General features: G+C 43.3%; 1 protein-coding gene across 1 annotated transcript; it reads left to right on the top strand.

Moving 5' to 3' along the window:
- The first annotated feature begins 125 nt into the window (after nucleotides 1-125).
- LOC116546871 (cancer/testis antigen 55-like) lies at nucleotides 126-12,973 on the top strand. The gene is made up of 7 exons (XM_032272995.1): nucleotides 126-369; nucleotides 1,320-1,504; nucleotides 6,844-6,979; nucleotides 9,086-9,198; nucleotides 9,895-10,082; nucleotides 10,374-10,471; nucleotides 10,728-12,973. Exons 1-6 carry the CDS (start codon nucleotides 126-128, stop codon nucleotides 10,438-10,440), a joined length of 933 nt encoding a protein of 310 aa, XP_032128886.1. The 3' UTR covers nucleotides 10,441-10,471; nucleotides 10,728-12,973.
- The last annotated feature ends 1,183 nt before the right edge of the window (nucleotides 12,974-14,156 follow it).

Raw genomic sequence — 14,156 nt, 5'->3', positions numbered from 1 at the left:
CAGCAGGGTCTCCCACAAGGTATTCCTCTGCGTGTCCCCCTGTTTCCCACCCTAGAAGCCTCCCAATAGGGGTTCTCCTCACCCCTGGAATGAGGCTGTGGCGACTGGGGCGGGGACAGCAATTGATGGCGGCTCCATCTTCTGTGCGTGTATGGGGAGGTGTCCCGAGTCCCCAACGGGCTCCTGAGAGCCAGCCCCCAAACTCTCCTGTCCATCTAAAGCGGGAAGGTGTTGACAGAGAAGACCTTGGGGGGCTGTACCGCCTGTGCTTTTCCCCCACGTCGTGTAGCACATGCTTATTTATATTTCCAGTAGGCGAGAAACTCCCTAATTCGCGAATGAATTTAGGCTTATATCCGAAACGGGAGTGTAATTTGAAGCCAGGTGGACGTCTCATGCATATCTGATCCCGTTGGAGGGCAGAGGAGGGCAGAGAACCCGTTGCGCGGGCGGACTGCAGAAGTCAGATCTCTAAATATTGCTTATCAGCTATGCTTGCGTAGAATTAATTAAAGAAGGAGAAGGAGAAGGAGAAGACCATTCGGATGCCCTTTGGGACTAGCCTTCAGTCTCCAGAAAGCTTTTAGTGCTTTGTCTGCCGAGATGGTTAAGTATCTATAGGAGGTGCTATTCATGTTGGTGACAACGACAAGGGGATATAACAGGAGCAGAAGCTTACAGACTCTCATATGTAGATAAGGTGATAACAGGTAACATTTTCACTCTCTTGTGCAAAGCACTCACAGCTCTCGACAGTTGATGTGCATGTGTCAGTTAATATTCACAAGCCGGATGCGGTGGCTCACGCCTGTAATCCCAGCTCTTTGGGAGTCCCAGGCAGGTGGATCACTTGAGGCCAGGAGTTCGAGACCAGCTTGGTCAACATGGCGAAACCCCGTCTCTACTAAAAGTACAAAAATTAGCCAGGCGTGACAGCACGCACCTGTAATCCCAGCTACTCGGGAGGCTGAGACATGAGAACCCCTTGAACCGGGGAGGCAGAGGTTGCCGAGCCAAGATCACGCCACTGAACTCCAGCCTGGACGACAGAGTCAGACTCCGCTCAAAAAATAAAAAATTAATTAAAAATTAAATTTTTAAAAAAATTTAAAAAAATTTTTTTTTAGACTTAGAGAAAACCTACAACAACCCTATTAGGTGAAATTGTGATTGTTGTGGATTGACAGATGAAAACAAGGTCAGAGACATTTAAAAAACTTCTCTGCCCAGGCTTATGCAGATGGTGGGCATAAGTCTTATTTGCAGTCGGTGTTTGCATTTGAGGCTAATAATGTGACCTTTGTTTCTTTATCTTGTAGGTGAGCCCCAGTTGAAAACTGTGCAGGGAGTTGTCACAAGTTTCTGTGGTGATTATGGTGTGATTGATGAGTCGATCTACTTCAGTTGTGATGTTGTGACTGGCAATGAGCCTCTAAAAGTTGGACAGAGAGTTAATGCGGTTGTGGAAGAAGATAAAACACTTTATGGATTGAGAGCAATCAAGGTGAGATGTGCATGAGCTTGGGAATGGTGTCTTATCCCAATGGGCTTTCTTTCTCCATCTTTCTTTTCTCGTATTAATCCAGCATCTCTACTGTGACCCGTAGAGTGGATGTAGACTGCAATTTAAGTCCCACTCCTGTGAAGCTGTAGGTTCTTCTGTTCTAATATTTGTAGTGATTTCTGCTTTAAAACATAAAAATTACTTATCTATTCTTCTAGTCTTTAAACAATATGGGTAACAATAACAATCACTGAACTCTATATAATCCTGCAACTTCCTTTATCAGGGACAAAAAGCATTTTCTGAGGCGTGCATTCATAGCGATGGAATTGCTATGTCAAACCATGTGCCTTGTAAACATTTTAAAAAGAGCTTCATGCAGGTATAATTCACAAACCACAAAACTCTCTTAAGGGTACAATTCAATAGCATTTTCCAGATTATGTGACTTATATCTCAATAAGGCTGTAAAAGAATGAAAGACATAAAGCAAAGCAGAAAGATGGTACCAGAGGAAATACTACAAGGGCTTCCATAAACAAACTTTCCTATTAAAAATATCTACGAATTAGATTAGACCTAATTAGAATTAGACCTTCATATTTGCTTCATATATTTAGGTGCTGCTATGTTGGGTGCATATTTATGGAAATCATTATATCCCCTTGATGAATTGACCCCTTCATCATTATATAATGATCTTCTTGGTCTCTTTTTCCAGGTTGTGGTTTAAAGTCTATTTTATTTGAAATCAGTTGAGCTGCTCCTGCTCTCTTTTGGTTTCCCTTTACGTGGAAGAATAACTTTTTTCATGCCTTCACTTTCAGTTTACAACGTCCTTTAGGGAGAAGTGGGTCTGTCACAGTTTTGTTGTTGTTGTTTAATCCATTCAGCTACTCTGCGTATTTTAGTTGGGAATGTTGTCATTTAGGTAATTGTTTTCTACTCAGTTTGCAGGTAATTTCTTCCTTTCTTCCTCTTTTACCGTCTTCCTTGATGGATAAGAGATTTTTCTCTATTAGTATGTTTTGTTTTCTTGATTTTTTAAATGTGTCTATTACAGGGTTTTTTCCTTTGTGTTTAGCGTGAGGCTTACAAAAACATAATCACGACAGTTTATTTTACTGATAACATAACTTTGGTCACAAAATACAAACACTCTACCATTTAACTCCACCCCCGGATTTTGAGTTTTCTATTTTACACTTTACAACTTTTTAATATTTTATATCCCTTAACAAACCATTGTACTTATTTTATTTTTAAACTTTAAAACAGTTCTTTAACTGTTACATGAAAGATATAAGTGATCTGGACACCACCGTCACCTTATTAGAGTATTCTGAATTTGTGTAGTTACTTTTACTAGTGAGTTTTACACCTTCAGATGCTTTTGCATTACTCATTAGCATCCCTTATGTCAGCTAGAAGAACTCTCCTTAGCGTTTCTTGTAAGACAGTTGTGGTGGTGAGGAAGTTTCTCCGTAGAAGTCTTTATCTCTCCTTCACTTCCGGGTACATTATTCTTGGCTAGAGATTTTTTTTTTCCCCTCAGCTCTTTGAATATGTCATCCCACTCTCTCCCGGCCTGTTACGCTTGTGCTGAGAAGCCTTCTGGTATATTGGAGGCACATTGGAACTGCCTTGTATGTGATTCGCTCCTTTCCTCTTGCTGCTCTCGGGGTTCTTTCTTTCTCTTTCGTCTTTGACAGTTTGATTACAATCGGTCTTTTGTTTGTTTGTTTGTTTTGTTTTAAGACAGAGTTTCGCTCCTGTTGCCCAGGCTGGAGTGCAATGGCGCGATCTCGGCTCACCGCAGTCTCCACCTCCCGGGTTCAAGCGATTCTCCTGCCTCAGCCCCCCGAGTAGCTGGGATTATTGCCACCACGCCCGGCTAATTTTGTACTTTTAGTAGAGACGGGGTTTCTCCATGTTGGTCAGGCTAGTCTCGAACTCCTGACCTCGGGTGACCCGCTCACCTCGGCCTCCCAAAGTTCTGGGATGACAGGCGTGAGCCACCGCGCCCAGCCCCAGTATGTCCTGGGGTAATCTTATTTGAATTGTATCTGAATGCAGAACTTTGGTCTTCCAGTACCTAGATGTTTGTAACTTTCTCTGGGTTTGGATGGCTCTCCATTATTGTCTTTTAAATAGTCTTTCTACCTCTTTATCAATCTCTCCTCCCTCTTGAATGTGAATGACTCATACTATTGCTCTTCTGATATTGTCCCAGAAATCCAGTAAGTTTCTTTTTTCATTCCATGTCCTTCCTTTTACTTTTGTCTCCTCTGACTGTATATTTTCAATGAACCCGTCTCCAAGTTTACAGATTCTTTATTTTGCTCAATCAGTTGTCCTGTCGATGTTCTCTATCGTGTACTTCCTTCATTGTATTTTTCGACCTCAGAATTTGTTTGTTTGTTTTAAATTCTTTCAATCTTTCTCTCAAATTACCCTGGTCAATTCTGAATCATTTCTCTGTAATTGTTTTCGAGGTTCACAGAGCATGCTGAAAATAGATATTTTGAATTATTTTTTAAACAACTCATACATTCCTATCTCTCTAGGGTCAATTACTGGCGCCTTGTTTTGTCAGTTTGGTGATGTCCTGGTTTCCTGATTGTTCTTGATCTTTGTGGTCATGTGTTTATATCTGCATATTGAAGAAGTAGGTATTTATTTCAGTCTTTGCAGTCTAGCTTTCTGGGGACATCCTTTAATACTAAGCCTATCCAAAAACTCTATATAGGTCTCTTTTGGTCCTTATGCTCGTGAACACTGCAGCTACTGAAGCACTAGGGGGCTTCCTAATCCCAGGGACACAGCGACAGATGCTGCAACGGCGTGCACTCCCTTAGCTATTGAGGCTGGTGCCTTGCGAGACTGGAATCCAAGCCTCTATTCACTGAGGACTCCCTGTTGCTGTAGACTGTTGTGAGCATAAGGCCACTGGAATCACTCGGCAGAGATGTGGGCCAGGTATTGAGTTTGTTTTGCTGTGGCGGTGGCTTCCTGTCTGGTGCCAGGGTGGGTCTAGAGACTTGGTCCATAAGTACCATCTCGGAGTCAGGGGCCATGGACGTCTGTCAAGTGACGGCGTATGGTGTGGCAGGCCTGATACTGGGTTCCCAGGCAATGTCCTATGCCTGCTACTCTCTCTCTTCTCCGGGTGGATGGTATCTCTCTCCATGCTGTGCTGTGGAAGGTTGGGGAAGGGGTGATAGGGGTAATGTAAAACTTTCCCTACTGCCCTCTTCAATGCATCTTGTCTTATTATCATGCTATAGCTGGGTACCGTGGTCTCTCACCTGGTTTCCTTCTCTCAAGTGAAGGTGTTTTCATACAAGGATAGTCTTTCACATTGATGTTTCTGCAGGAGGACGATCTCTGGAGAGTCCCGTTTCTCCATGTTGCTCCCCTCCTCCTCCATCTGTTTAATTTTTACATACTATAAATATGTCCATTTTGTCCATACGGCCTCTGGGCTAGGGAAGTATCCTTAGGCCAATTGTAATACGTAATTTACACAAGTATTCGCTTAGATTTTCTTCTGAAAGTCATTCATTTATCTACATCCAAACATAACAGTCAGCCTGGGTTTGCTTTCTGGGTGTGGGACTCAGAGAAGGCTCCGCGTCTTGTTTCACTACTGGCTACCCAGTTGTCCCTCCACATTAATTGGATAATCCACTTTGCCCCTACTGCATTGAAATGCCACTTCTGTCACACAACGCGTCATCGCACACATTTGAATCTATCTGTGCCTGCTGTTGTGTTGGTGATATTTGCAAGGCATAAGAAACAGAGTTGGGATCCATGAAACTTGGGCAAAGCTTTAGTCTGCAGTATGTCTGTGAGTTGGTGTGAATGGAGTCAAGGAACAGAGAGGTCCGAGGGTGCTGTGGATCATCCACTTGGATACTGACAGAAGTGGTGGTTGATACGTGGACAGGAGGCTGGTGCCTCATTCCTTCATGACAGCAAGTGAGGGGAAAATGGGGAAAATAAACATCAGATTGGTATTGACAGCTGGAAAGACGCCAGTTCAGAAATGAGAATAGCAACAAACTAGGCTGTTTTTAGAACCATGAAAAATTATTTACAACTTAGTGGCTCAAGTTTCCATCAGAAGTCTTTGAACAACAAATTTCAACCCTAGGAGTCTATCCTATAGTTAAGTCAGGCAAGTAGTCCAAATGTTAGGACACAAGCGAAATATCTAATTATGTGGAATTGGGTTAGGAAATTACGGCACATCCATTATTTGGGATTCCCTATGACTCTTTCTGTCCTCCCTTGTTATTTAAAAGCTTTTGCGTTCATTTAATGTGATCCTTTAATACTGAATGCAATGTTAATTTGCTTTTATAACAGGCATATGTGTGTGTGTGTGTGTGTGTGTGTGTGTGTGTGTGTGTGTGTGTGTATATATATATATATATATATGTATATGTGCACAGACAAAAACATCACGATCGATGTTACTCCCAAAATATAGTTCCAAGAGACCACCAGGAATACGGATTGTGGGATAACCGCCTTTTGCTGTCTGCTTATCTGGGTTTTTTTTCTACTTCTAGTGTAATGAACTTGCATTATTTGTAAGTTTTAAGGATTATAAAATGAGGACTATTACACTTTCAATAAGGAAAAAGGTTTTATGCCTCTCTATTGTAGATAAATTGAAACCCTAATTTGACTTGGATTTTTGAACCTTTCCCCGTTGAGGTTATTGTTCCAACTTTATTTCGTGCTTCTGTCTCCTGGGCCTGGATCTTGAAGTTAGGGTTTTGCTCCCTAGGCTCCTAACTTGTGTCGCTTTTCCTGTCTGTCTCCCTGCTCCTCTACCCGTTTACCAGGTTACACCTCTGTCTTCTTTCACAACCCAGCACACATCTGACTTCCCCCAAGCAAATGTCCCTACTTCCTCCCCGTCTGAAATGTTCTCCCTCTAGATAATTCACAAATCCATCTTTGAACTAGTTTTACATCCTTCATTGCAACCTGCTTATGACTAGATATCGGTCTGCTTTACCGTCATTTCACTGTGAATTCCTACAGGCGAAGGATGGTATGTTTCTAATCTTGTGTTCTCATGGTACAAGGGCATTAAACTTGGGTACGCAATCAATGTTTTGGGATACATTTCACAATTCATGAAGCACACACATGATTTTTACCACCATCTCAAGTCTATGGTCCATTTACCACGTGAAATATACTCATCAGTGTTTAAGATGGTTGTCGAAAATATTTTTGGATACCGGTGTTTTAATCATGTAAGTTCCCGTGTTTAAATTTGTATTATTTTTGAAGTAACTCTTTCCTAAATCTTACAGGTGGACATTGTGCCTTACGATGCTGGACCCTCAGACGCAGGAACCAAACTTTTAGTTGGATGTGTCACTTCTATAAGTGAGGATACTGTTTATATTAGTGACGACATTAATTTCTCCCTAGACATTATTTCTGAAGGTATGATTTACGTTTTGAGATACATGATGCAATTCTTAATTTTTTGAGAGGATTTTAGTCCTAGAACAACTTTTACAGTGTACTTGGCTTCAGTCAACGGCTCTTCAATATTAGAGGTAGACCCTTCCAATTGAAATTATGTACAATACAGGGCAAATAGGCAGGATTATAAACTATCGGCTGCCGTCTATTGCGTGTTCATCTGTTCAATGCCCTCAGTATGTCTGGATATAATTTTTATTCACATAAGAATTTAATTTCTAATCAAGAACACAATCCTGCAAGTACACAGAGACACTATTTTTAATACCCTTACGAGACTATACTTGCAGGGATCATTTCTGTGGTTGGTTACTAGGGAAGTTTCTGTGACAGGATAGAGTACCAAATTTTAAAAGAATACACTTCAAATGCTTCAAACGTAGAACTGGAGATAGCGCCCTGTGGCTGCTTGCATGTGTGGGTGGGGGCGGTGGGGAGTAGGGTGGAGTTGAACTTTCTCTGTAATCAGCAGATATGTTCTAATATTTAGCTTATACCGAAAGATACCCCCCCCCCCTTTTTTTTTTCTATTTTTGTCTATTGCAGCTGTCGTACAGCTTGGGCATAAAAAGCTGTCGTACAACCCAGGCAGCTTGCTAGTTTGTTTTCTTGGGTGCAAAAGCAGGACTCTGGCCTGAATGTTGTTTTAAGATGTTGACTCTGTCGAGAAGAGACTATGAGGGGAAGGATGGAGCCAGGAAATCAGTCAGGAAAGCGTTGTAACATTCCTGGTGAAAGATGTTGGACATGTGAATGAAAGTATAGAAGTGGAGGACCTGAGGATTGAGTGGACTCTGGATATATTTTGAAGCTAGAGAAGAACGCAGGAGGTAATGGATTAGCTCTTTGGTGTGGAAGAAAGATGAGTCCAGGGTACCTCCCAAGTTTTTGGTTTGAGCAGTGGTGAGGGTGGAGTTGCCAGTTTGTGATGTAGACGACTGAGGCAAACAAAAGGTGGTGAATACGGAGAATACCAACAACTCAGCTTTATACACGTTAGATTGGTGTAAGTATATGGATAACTGAACGTGGGGTTGGTTAGAGCTGGAGGCATATACATTTTGGAGCTATCAGAACATAGATATATGGTAAACCCACACAAAGGCAATGTATGTAAATTAACAGATAGATAGATAGAGAGAGAGAGAGAGAGGTCTAACACTGTGCTTGTGTCATTCTACAATGCTGAGTCCTAAGGTGAAGGAATGTTTCACTGTGTTGATATTGCTAGTTTTCTGGAGTCACTGTGGCAATTTACTGTGTCACTTGCAGTTGGGATTTCCATTTGCTCCAGATTCTTCCATTTACATTTGTTATCCTGTGACTCACTTTTAACTTACTGTAAACTTCAGTTTGAAACTCCATGGTCTTAACTGTAACATGTAAGGCACATACTTAAGAGTTCATCAGCTGAGCAGAGCACCAGGGGAAATCGATCCATTCTGAAAGTAACAACATTTCTTAGTGGTACTGCTACCACTGCTACAAATCAACAGTTATTTCGTGGTTACTCTGCAGCCAGCGATGATTCTGTGTGTATCACACATGGCAATTAATTCTCACTCACAATTAATTCAACTCTGCATCATGAAGGCTGTTTGTCGTCCTTCTCATTTTATAGTTGAAGAAAACGAGGCACAGAGAGGTTAAGCACCTTGGCCAAGGTTGCAAACTGAGTGAGTGGCAGCGTCAAGATTCGGACACACGTAGCCAGGTTCAAACCTGTGCTCTTACCTACATGTTTGACTGCCTCTCACTAAGGAGATGTGAACGCCAACAGTTGTGCAGTAAATCCCATGCCGCACCCTTAGACTGGCTGTGATGCACGGTTCACACTTTCCTCCACTTGACTTTGTTATATCAGTAGAGGAGAATCAATGCCTAAGGATTATACACTTCTTTTCGGACTTGGAGATTTACAATGTGTCTGTTTAAATATGCACAAAATGGACTTTAGATCTAGCAGAACTGACTTAAAGTGTTACACTATCAAAGTAACGTGTGAAATACAACGTGGCTTAGTTAAGAGATCATGACACTCACATTTCTCCATGGCTGTTTCAGATTTTGTGCCTTATGAGGGCGACTGGTTAGACGTGGAATATTCCAGTGAGCCAGGCATCTCAAACATCAAGGCAATCTCTGCGAAGCCCACCCGTTGGGCTTGCGCGGAAGAGGTAATTTCTTTCCTGTTGCTCCCGTCATCAGTTTCTGCTAACCCTTCCTTTGGTGATAATTTTCGTGCCCAGGATTCTGTTGGGTGTAATGGGAATTCCAGAAAATAGGAAGAAATACATCCTTTGCCAACAAAGGAGCCACTTTTTTTAATTGAAAAGGCAGGACTTCCCAAAGGAAATAATTAGAAAATTATGTAGAGCAAGCACATGATTAAGTCCTAAATTGTGCATTTTACTTGACACCCAAATCTTATCAGAATCTTCCAACAACTGGTGGAAGAAAAAGAATCTTTGTGCCAGAAAACTGTAGGGAAAGAATGAACGGAGCGTGTTGTGGGACTTGAGCTTACCAGCGAATGCTGAGAATGATTTGGGGATTGGAGCCTGAATATGAGCAGGACATTCAGGGCAATAGAGGGCAATGGACATATTTTGGTCATATTTAGAGCAGGACTTCTCGTTAGAGACCCAGGCCTCGTCCCGGGAGAGCCTGATTTCATTAGTCTGAGGTGGAGCGTGGGCATGGGTATTCCTACAAAACACCCCTTTTGTTAGCAGTGGGCCAACAAGGTTGGGGATCATCGATTTGCATCGAAGTGACCTTCACTCATGCAGGACCCACAGTGAGGAGGTGCACAGCTGGTTACAGTGATTATCGGGCTTTTTCATAATCATTTCTGTTATGTATACTCGCAGGTCTGCATTACTAGCGTCCGTGGAAGAAACGGAGTGATAGATAATAATATCTTTTTCACCTTGGATTCTGTGAAACTTCCTCATGGATACCAGCCTCAACTATTTGATACCGTCAGCGTGGTCATGGTGGAGAGCACTCACTTCTGCTATGTCTGGAGAGCGGTTTCCATCATCCCAGCGCAAAAATCGTAATGACAAGCATTTTTATTCTCTGTTTATGTTTCCTCCTATGAGCAGTAAAGGTGCTGGTTTAACTGAAAAGTTTAGCTTAGTAAGCCTAAACAGGATTTTACGTATGACTTTTCTGGCAAATCTAATGGAGATACTGGCTAGTTCAATGGGACCACGAACCCAGCTTAGGGAAGTGCCTTATCAATTAAGAAGCATGCTAAATTAGCTTGCTAGTCACTGGAGGAAAGGAGTTCTTAATTAACATGAACGCTGTCTCTAAATTTGAATTCCGTGTTTTCTAGTACCAGCCCCGGATCCCAGGATGACGGAGGCCTGGGATGGCCTGAAACGAAGTGTCACAGTCAAAGCATTTAACTGAAAAGGCAGCAGGGACAGCATGTTAAAGGCATGATTTGAAGTTACAATTTGACTTCACTTTTGAGTCACCCCTATGCTGTCCGTTTAATCTGTATTGTGCCGTAGCCTCTTTCATCTTCTGTCACCTACATAATTTGCGACATTAATTGTTCCCTATGTTCCTTCTTCCCCTTGCTAGAATGTAAACTCCACAATGGCAGGATGCCTTTTGGTCTGCTTTTTTTTGTTTTGTTTTTGTTGTCTTTATTTATTTGTTTGTTTGTTTGTTTGTTTGTTTGTTTATAGCATCACAAAGCACTTAGAAGAGTGCTTGGCAGGCTCAAGGTGCAGATAAAGTGTTATTAAGTTCAGTGACTGAATGATTGGACCAACAACGATGTTTAGCTGTGCTTCATTCATCACTGGTTCTTTAGGAATAAAACTGTTGAGCAACGCATTAAGTCCTCTGTTGAGTTTTTTTAACAACACCAATAACCATAAAAAGCCGACTCTGCTGTACATGAGCCTCCGTGAGCCTCTTTGTTGCAGGGGTGCAGCTCATGTGCAGACATGAAGAAAGACACAAACACAGAGCCCCTTGAAGCGCAGAGAAGCTGCTTACCCACTGGGAAGGGTTATATAAAATCCCACAAGTACACCCCATGAAACTTCTTGCTTTCGTCTAGCAGAACATTTAGCCAGGTAGCTGTGACCTACGGAGACATTCAGATCTTTGGGCGTAGCTTGAATGTGGTTGTGAACTTGCACCGAGTCCTGTGATTCATAATTCCACCATTACCCCCAGTCCTTGAATAAACAGAGTTGTGTTTTCACTTTCCATTACAGATCCAGTGAGACCTCCCAATCATCCAGGGGTTTGTTTCCTGCTTGATAAGAAGAGTGAAGATCTTGTAGAGTTCCCATTTTCACTCGTTGGTTCACTCCACGAAATCCTACTGATTCTCTTTTATGTGCCAGGCACTGTTGAGGCTCCAGAGTTATAGCCTTAACCCAAAGGACAAAATTCCAGGCCCTAATGGAACTTGTGTTCTTTTAATGCCCCCACACCCCCCACCGTCCTCAGCTTCCTGACCCATGCAGCAGAGCTCCTGTGATAGAAAGGGGCAAGCGGGGGCTGTGGCAGCACCAGGTCCCTGTGAATGTCGTCATTTAAAAGCAGCTCCAGACCCCGTGGAATTACAGAGCAGTCCACGTTGGACTTGAGAGATGCATGGGCCATGACTTCCACTACCTCGCCATTTAATTCTCCAGTTTGGTTGATGTGGAAGAATGTTCTTTGGCAGTTATAATGCATTATGATAAGCCCGGTCAGGTGGTGATTCAGTCACAGCTGCTGTTTCACAAACTTCCTCACTGGATTGAGGACCACCTGGGAGGCAGCAGTTCAGCAGGGTAGGGGGAGGGGATTAGATAAATTTCCTTTATCTTCTTTCAAATAGCAAAGCCCAGAACCACTTTGCTTTCATAAAGCAGACCAAGTGGCAGTACACTTTGAATATTTTGCCTCAAGGATTTGTTAACTCCAAGGCTCTTTCCCACAATTCAGAATGGACAGTCCTCGATCACCTCACCCTCGTCGCACGTGTGTCTCTTAAATGGGTGACCTCACGGCACAAGGACAGAAGGACTCAGGGAGCCGGAAATAGTGCTCTCGGTCGGAAATGTGCTTTTTCCCCATGGGAAAGAATTAGCTGGAAAATGCAGGGACCTGTCACCACGAGTTTCTGGGGCTCCAGTGTTCTGCCATGGAGCTTCCAGCTGGCACGCTGTGAAAGCGTTGCAGATGTGCTGATATCAGATGCCTCTCAGCTCTCTTAGGGACACATGCTATGAAGAAAATGAAATAAGATCATGATTTTTACCTGGGTTTGGCAAACTATGGCCCTCGTGCCAGTTCTGGCCTGACGCCTGCAATGGTTCTCCAATCGTAAAGTTCTATGTAGGCACCCGGAGCCTAATGAGGGCCCGATATATTGATCCTAGTGTTCTTGCCACCATGATTACACCTACTGTTAATAAAAGAGGCACCTTGAGGTCTCTCATTGTGACTGTGGTTTCATCCTCTAACCATTCATAGCTTTCATGGGTTCTGGTCGTCATTTCACTCCTCTTGTGGGATGCATAAAGCTTTAAGCATACATCTGCCAGTGGGATATGCTCTGTGAATGTAACCAACTCCTCTTCCTTATGCTTAGTGTGTGGTTCTCTGTTTTGTCAAAATTCCAAATTCTACCTAATCAGCCATATGTACAAGGATCTCTGTTCCCTTGGTGTCGGAGAAGAATACAGTGTTTCGAATTGAAGCTCTTGTATCTATTGGCAAACTTGTGGTTGCACGTGTACCTGCAGTACCAGCCCAGGAATATGGAGTTTAGTCTATGCTTTCCTCTCTTTCCACCTTTCCACCTTTCCACGTGTGTTTTTCTTTCTCAGCTTTGGAGAACCCTACCTTCCATTATCCTCTGTGTATTTACTTATTTGCACAATCCTGCTGTATGTGCTCTGCTACTGTGGGCAGCTTTCCATCTGTACTCTAACTCCCTCTTCTCACGGACCCTGGCTTGCAGGACGCCTCCTTGGAACCATTTGTTTGGCAGGCTCCCTGCCTGCCTTCCTAAGCTTGGGTGCCCTGCTCTCCATGGAAGGGAGGGCTAGAGAAAAAGGTTCTCTGTTGCCTTTGGAACTCCTCACAGAACTGACTTTTATCCGCTGCTTCATCATAATAGTCACCCGAGACAGCCTGGGTCGAGTGCTTCGTAAGTTTCTTTCCAGAGCGGCTGGCCTGGCCAGAAGAGTGAAGTGTTGGGCTTGGTTAAGGGCTGTTAGTCTAAACTTCCACAACTGAGGACTCCAATCAGTTAGCACTCATGTTGGTTTCATAAGGGGGAGGAAGAGAGTTCACCCTGCTGGGGCAACCTCATTCTACATCGGTTTTGCTTCCCGAGAGCATTGTCCCAGTTAACCCTAAATGATGTGGATTAGAAACTTCATTGCCCAGATCCTCTGGATAGTTGAAGGACTACTGTATAAACAAAGGGTGAAAAGCATAATCTTATCATTGAAGTGTTATTGAAAGGAAACTAAAGGTGGCCGGGTGCCGCGGCTCACGCCTGTAATCCCAGCACTTTGGAAGGCCAAGGCAGGCAGATCACCTGAGGTCAAGAGTTGGAGACCAGCCCGGCCAACATGGTGAAACCTCGTCTCTACTAAAAATAGGAAAAAACAAATTAGCCGGACCTGGTGGCGTGCGCCTGTAGTCCCAGCTACTCGGGGAGGCTGAGGCAGGAGACTTGTTTGAACCCAGGAGGCGGAGGTTGCAGTGAGCCAAGATCACGCCACTGCAATCCAGCCTAGGTGACAGAGGGAGGCTCCATCTCAACAACAACAACAACAAAAAAGGAAACAAAAGGCGCAAGTTATTTGGACAGCATAAAGAACATGCCTCACAGCGGTTAGGGGGACTGGACATGTGTTCCCTTAAATTCCTTTGTTGAAGCCGTAATCCCCAATGTGATCATATATGGAGGTGGGGCCTTTGAGAGGCTATTAGGCTTAGATGGGGTCATGAGAGTGGAGCCCCATAATGGGATCAGTATCCTTAGAAGAAGAAGAAGAAAAAGAAGGAGGAGGAGGAGGAGGAGGAGGAGGAGGAGGAGAGGAAGAGGAAGAGGAAGAGGGAGAAGGAGAAGGAGAAGAAGAAGAGGGAGAAGAAG

This window comes from Sapajus apella, unplaced genomic scaffold, assembly GCF_009761245.1.
Source record: "Sapajus apella isolate SASKATOON/1434 unplaced genomic scaffold, GSC_monkey_1.0 scaffold1569, whole genome shotgun sequence".
NCBI classification, from domain to species: domain Eukaryota; kingdom Metazoa; phylum Chordata; class Mammalia; order Primates; family Cebidae; genus Sapajus; species Sapajus apella.
This window is presented reverse-complemented; position numbering and strand designations above follow the sequence as displayed.

Coding starts and splice junctions, on each gene's coding strand:
- LOC116546871 (XM_032272995.1), top strand. CDS start 126: ATGGCGGCTCCATCTTCTGTGCGTGTATGGGGAGGTGTCCCGAGTCCC. Junction 6,980..9,085: donor CCTAGACATTATTTCTGAAG/GTATGATTTACG, acceptor TGGCTGTTTCAG/ATTTTGTGCCTTATGAGGGC. Junction 9,199..9,894: donor GTTGGGCTTGCGCGGAAGAG/GTAATTTCTTTC, acceptor GTATACTCGCAG/GTCTGCATTACTAGCGTCCG.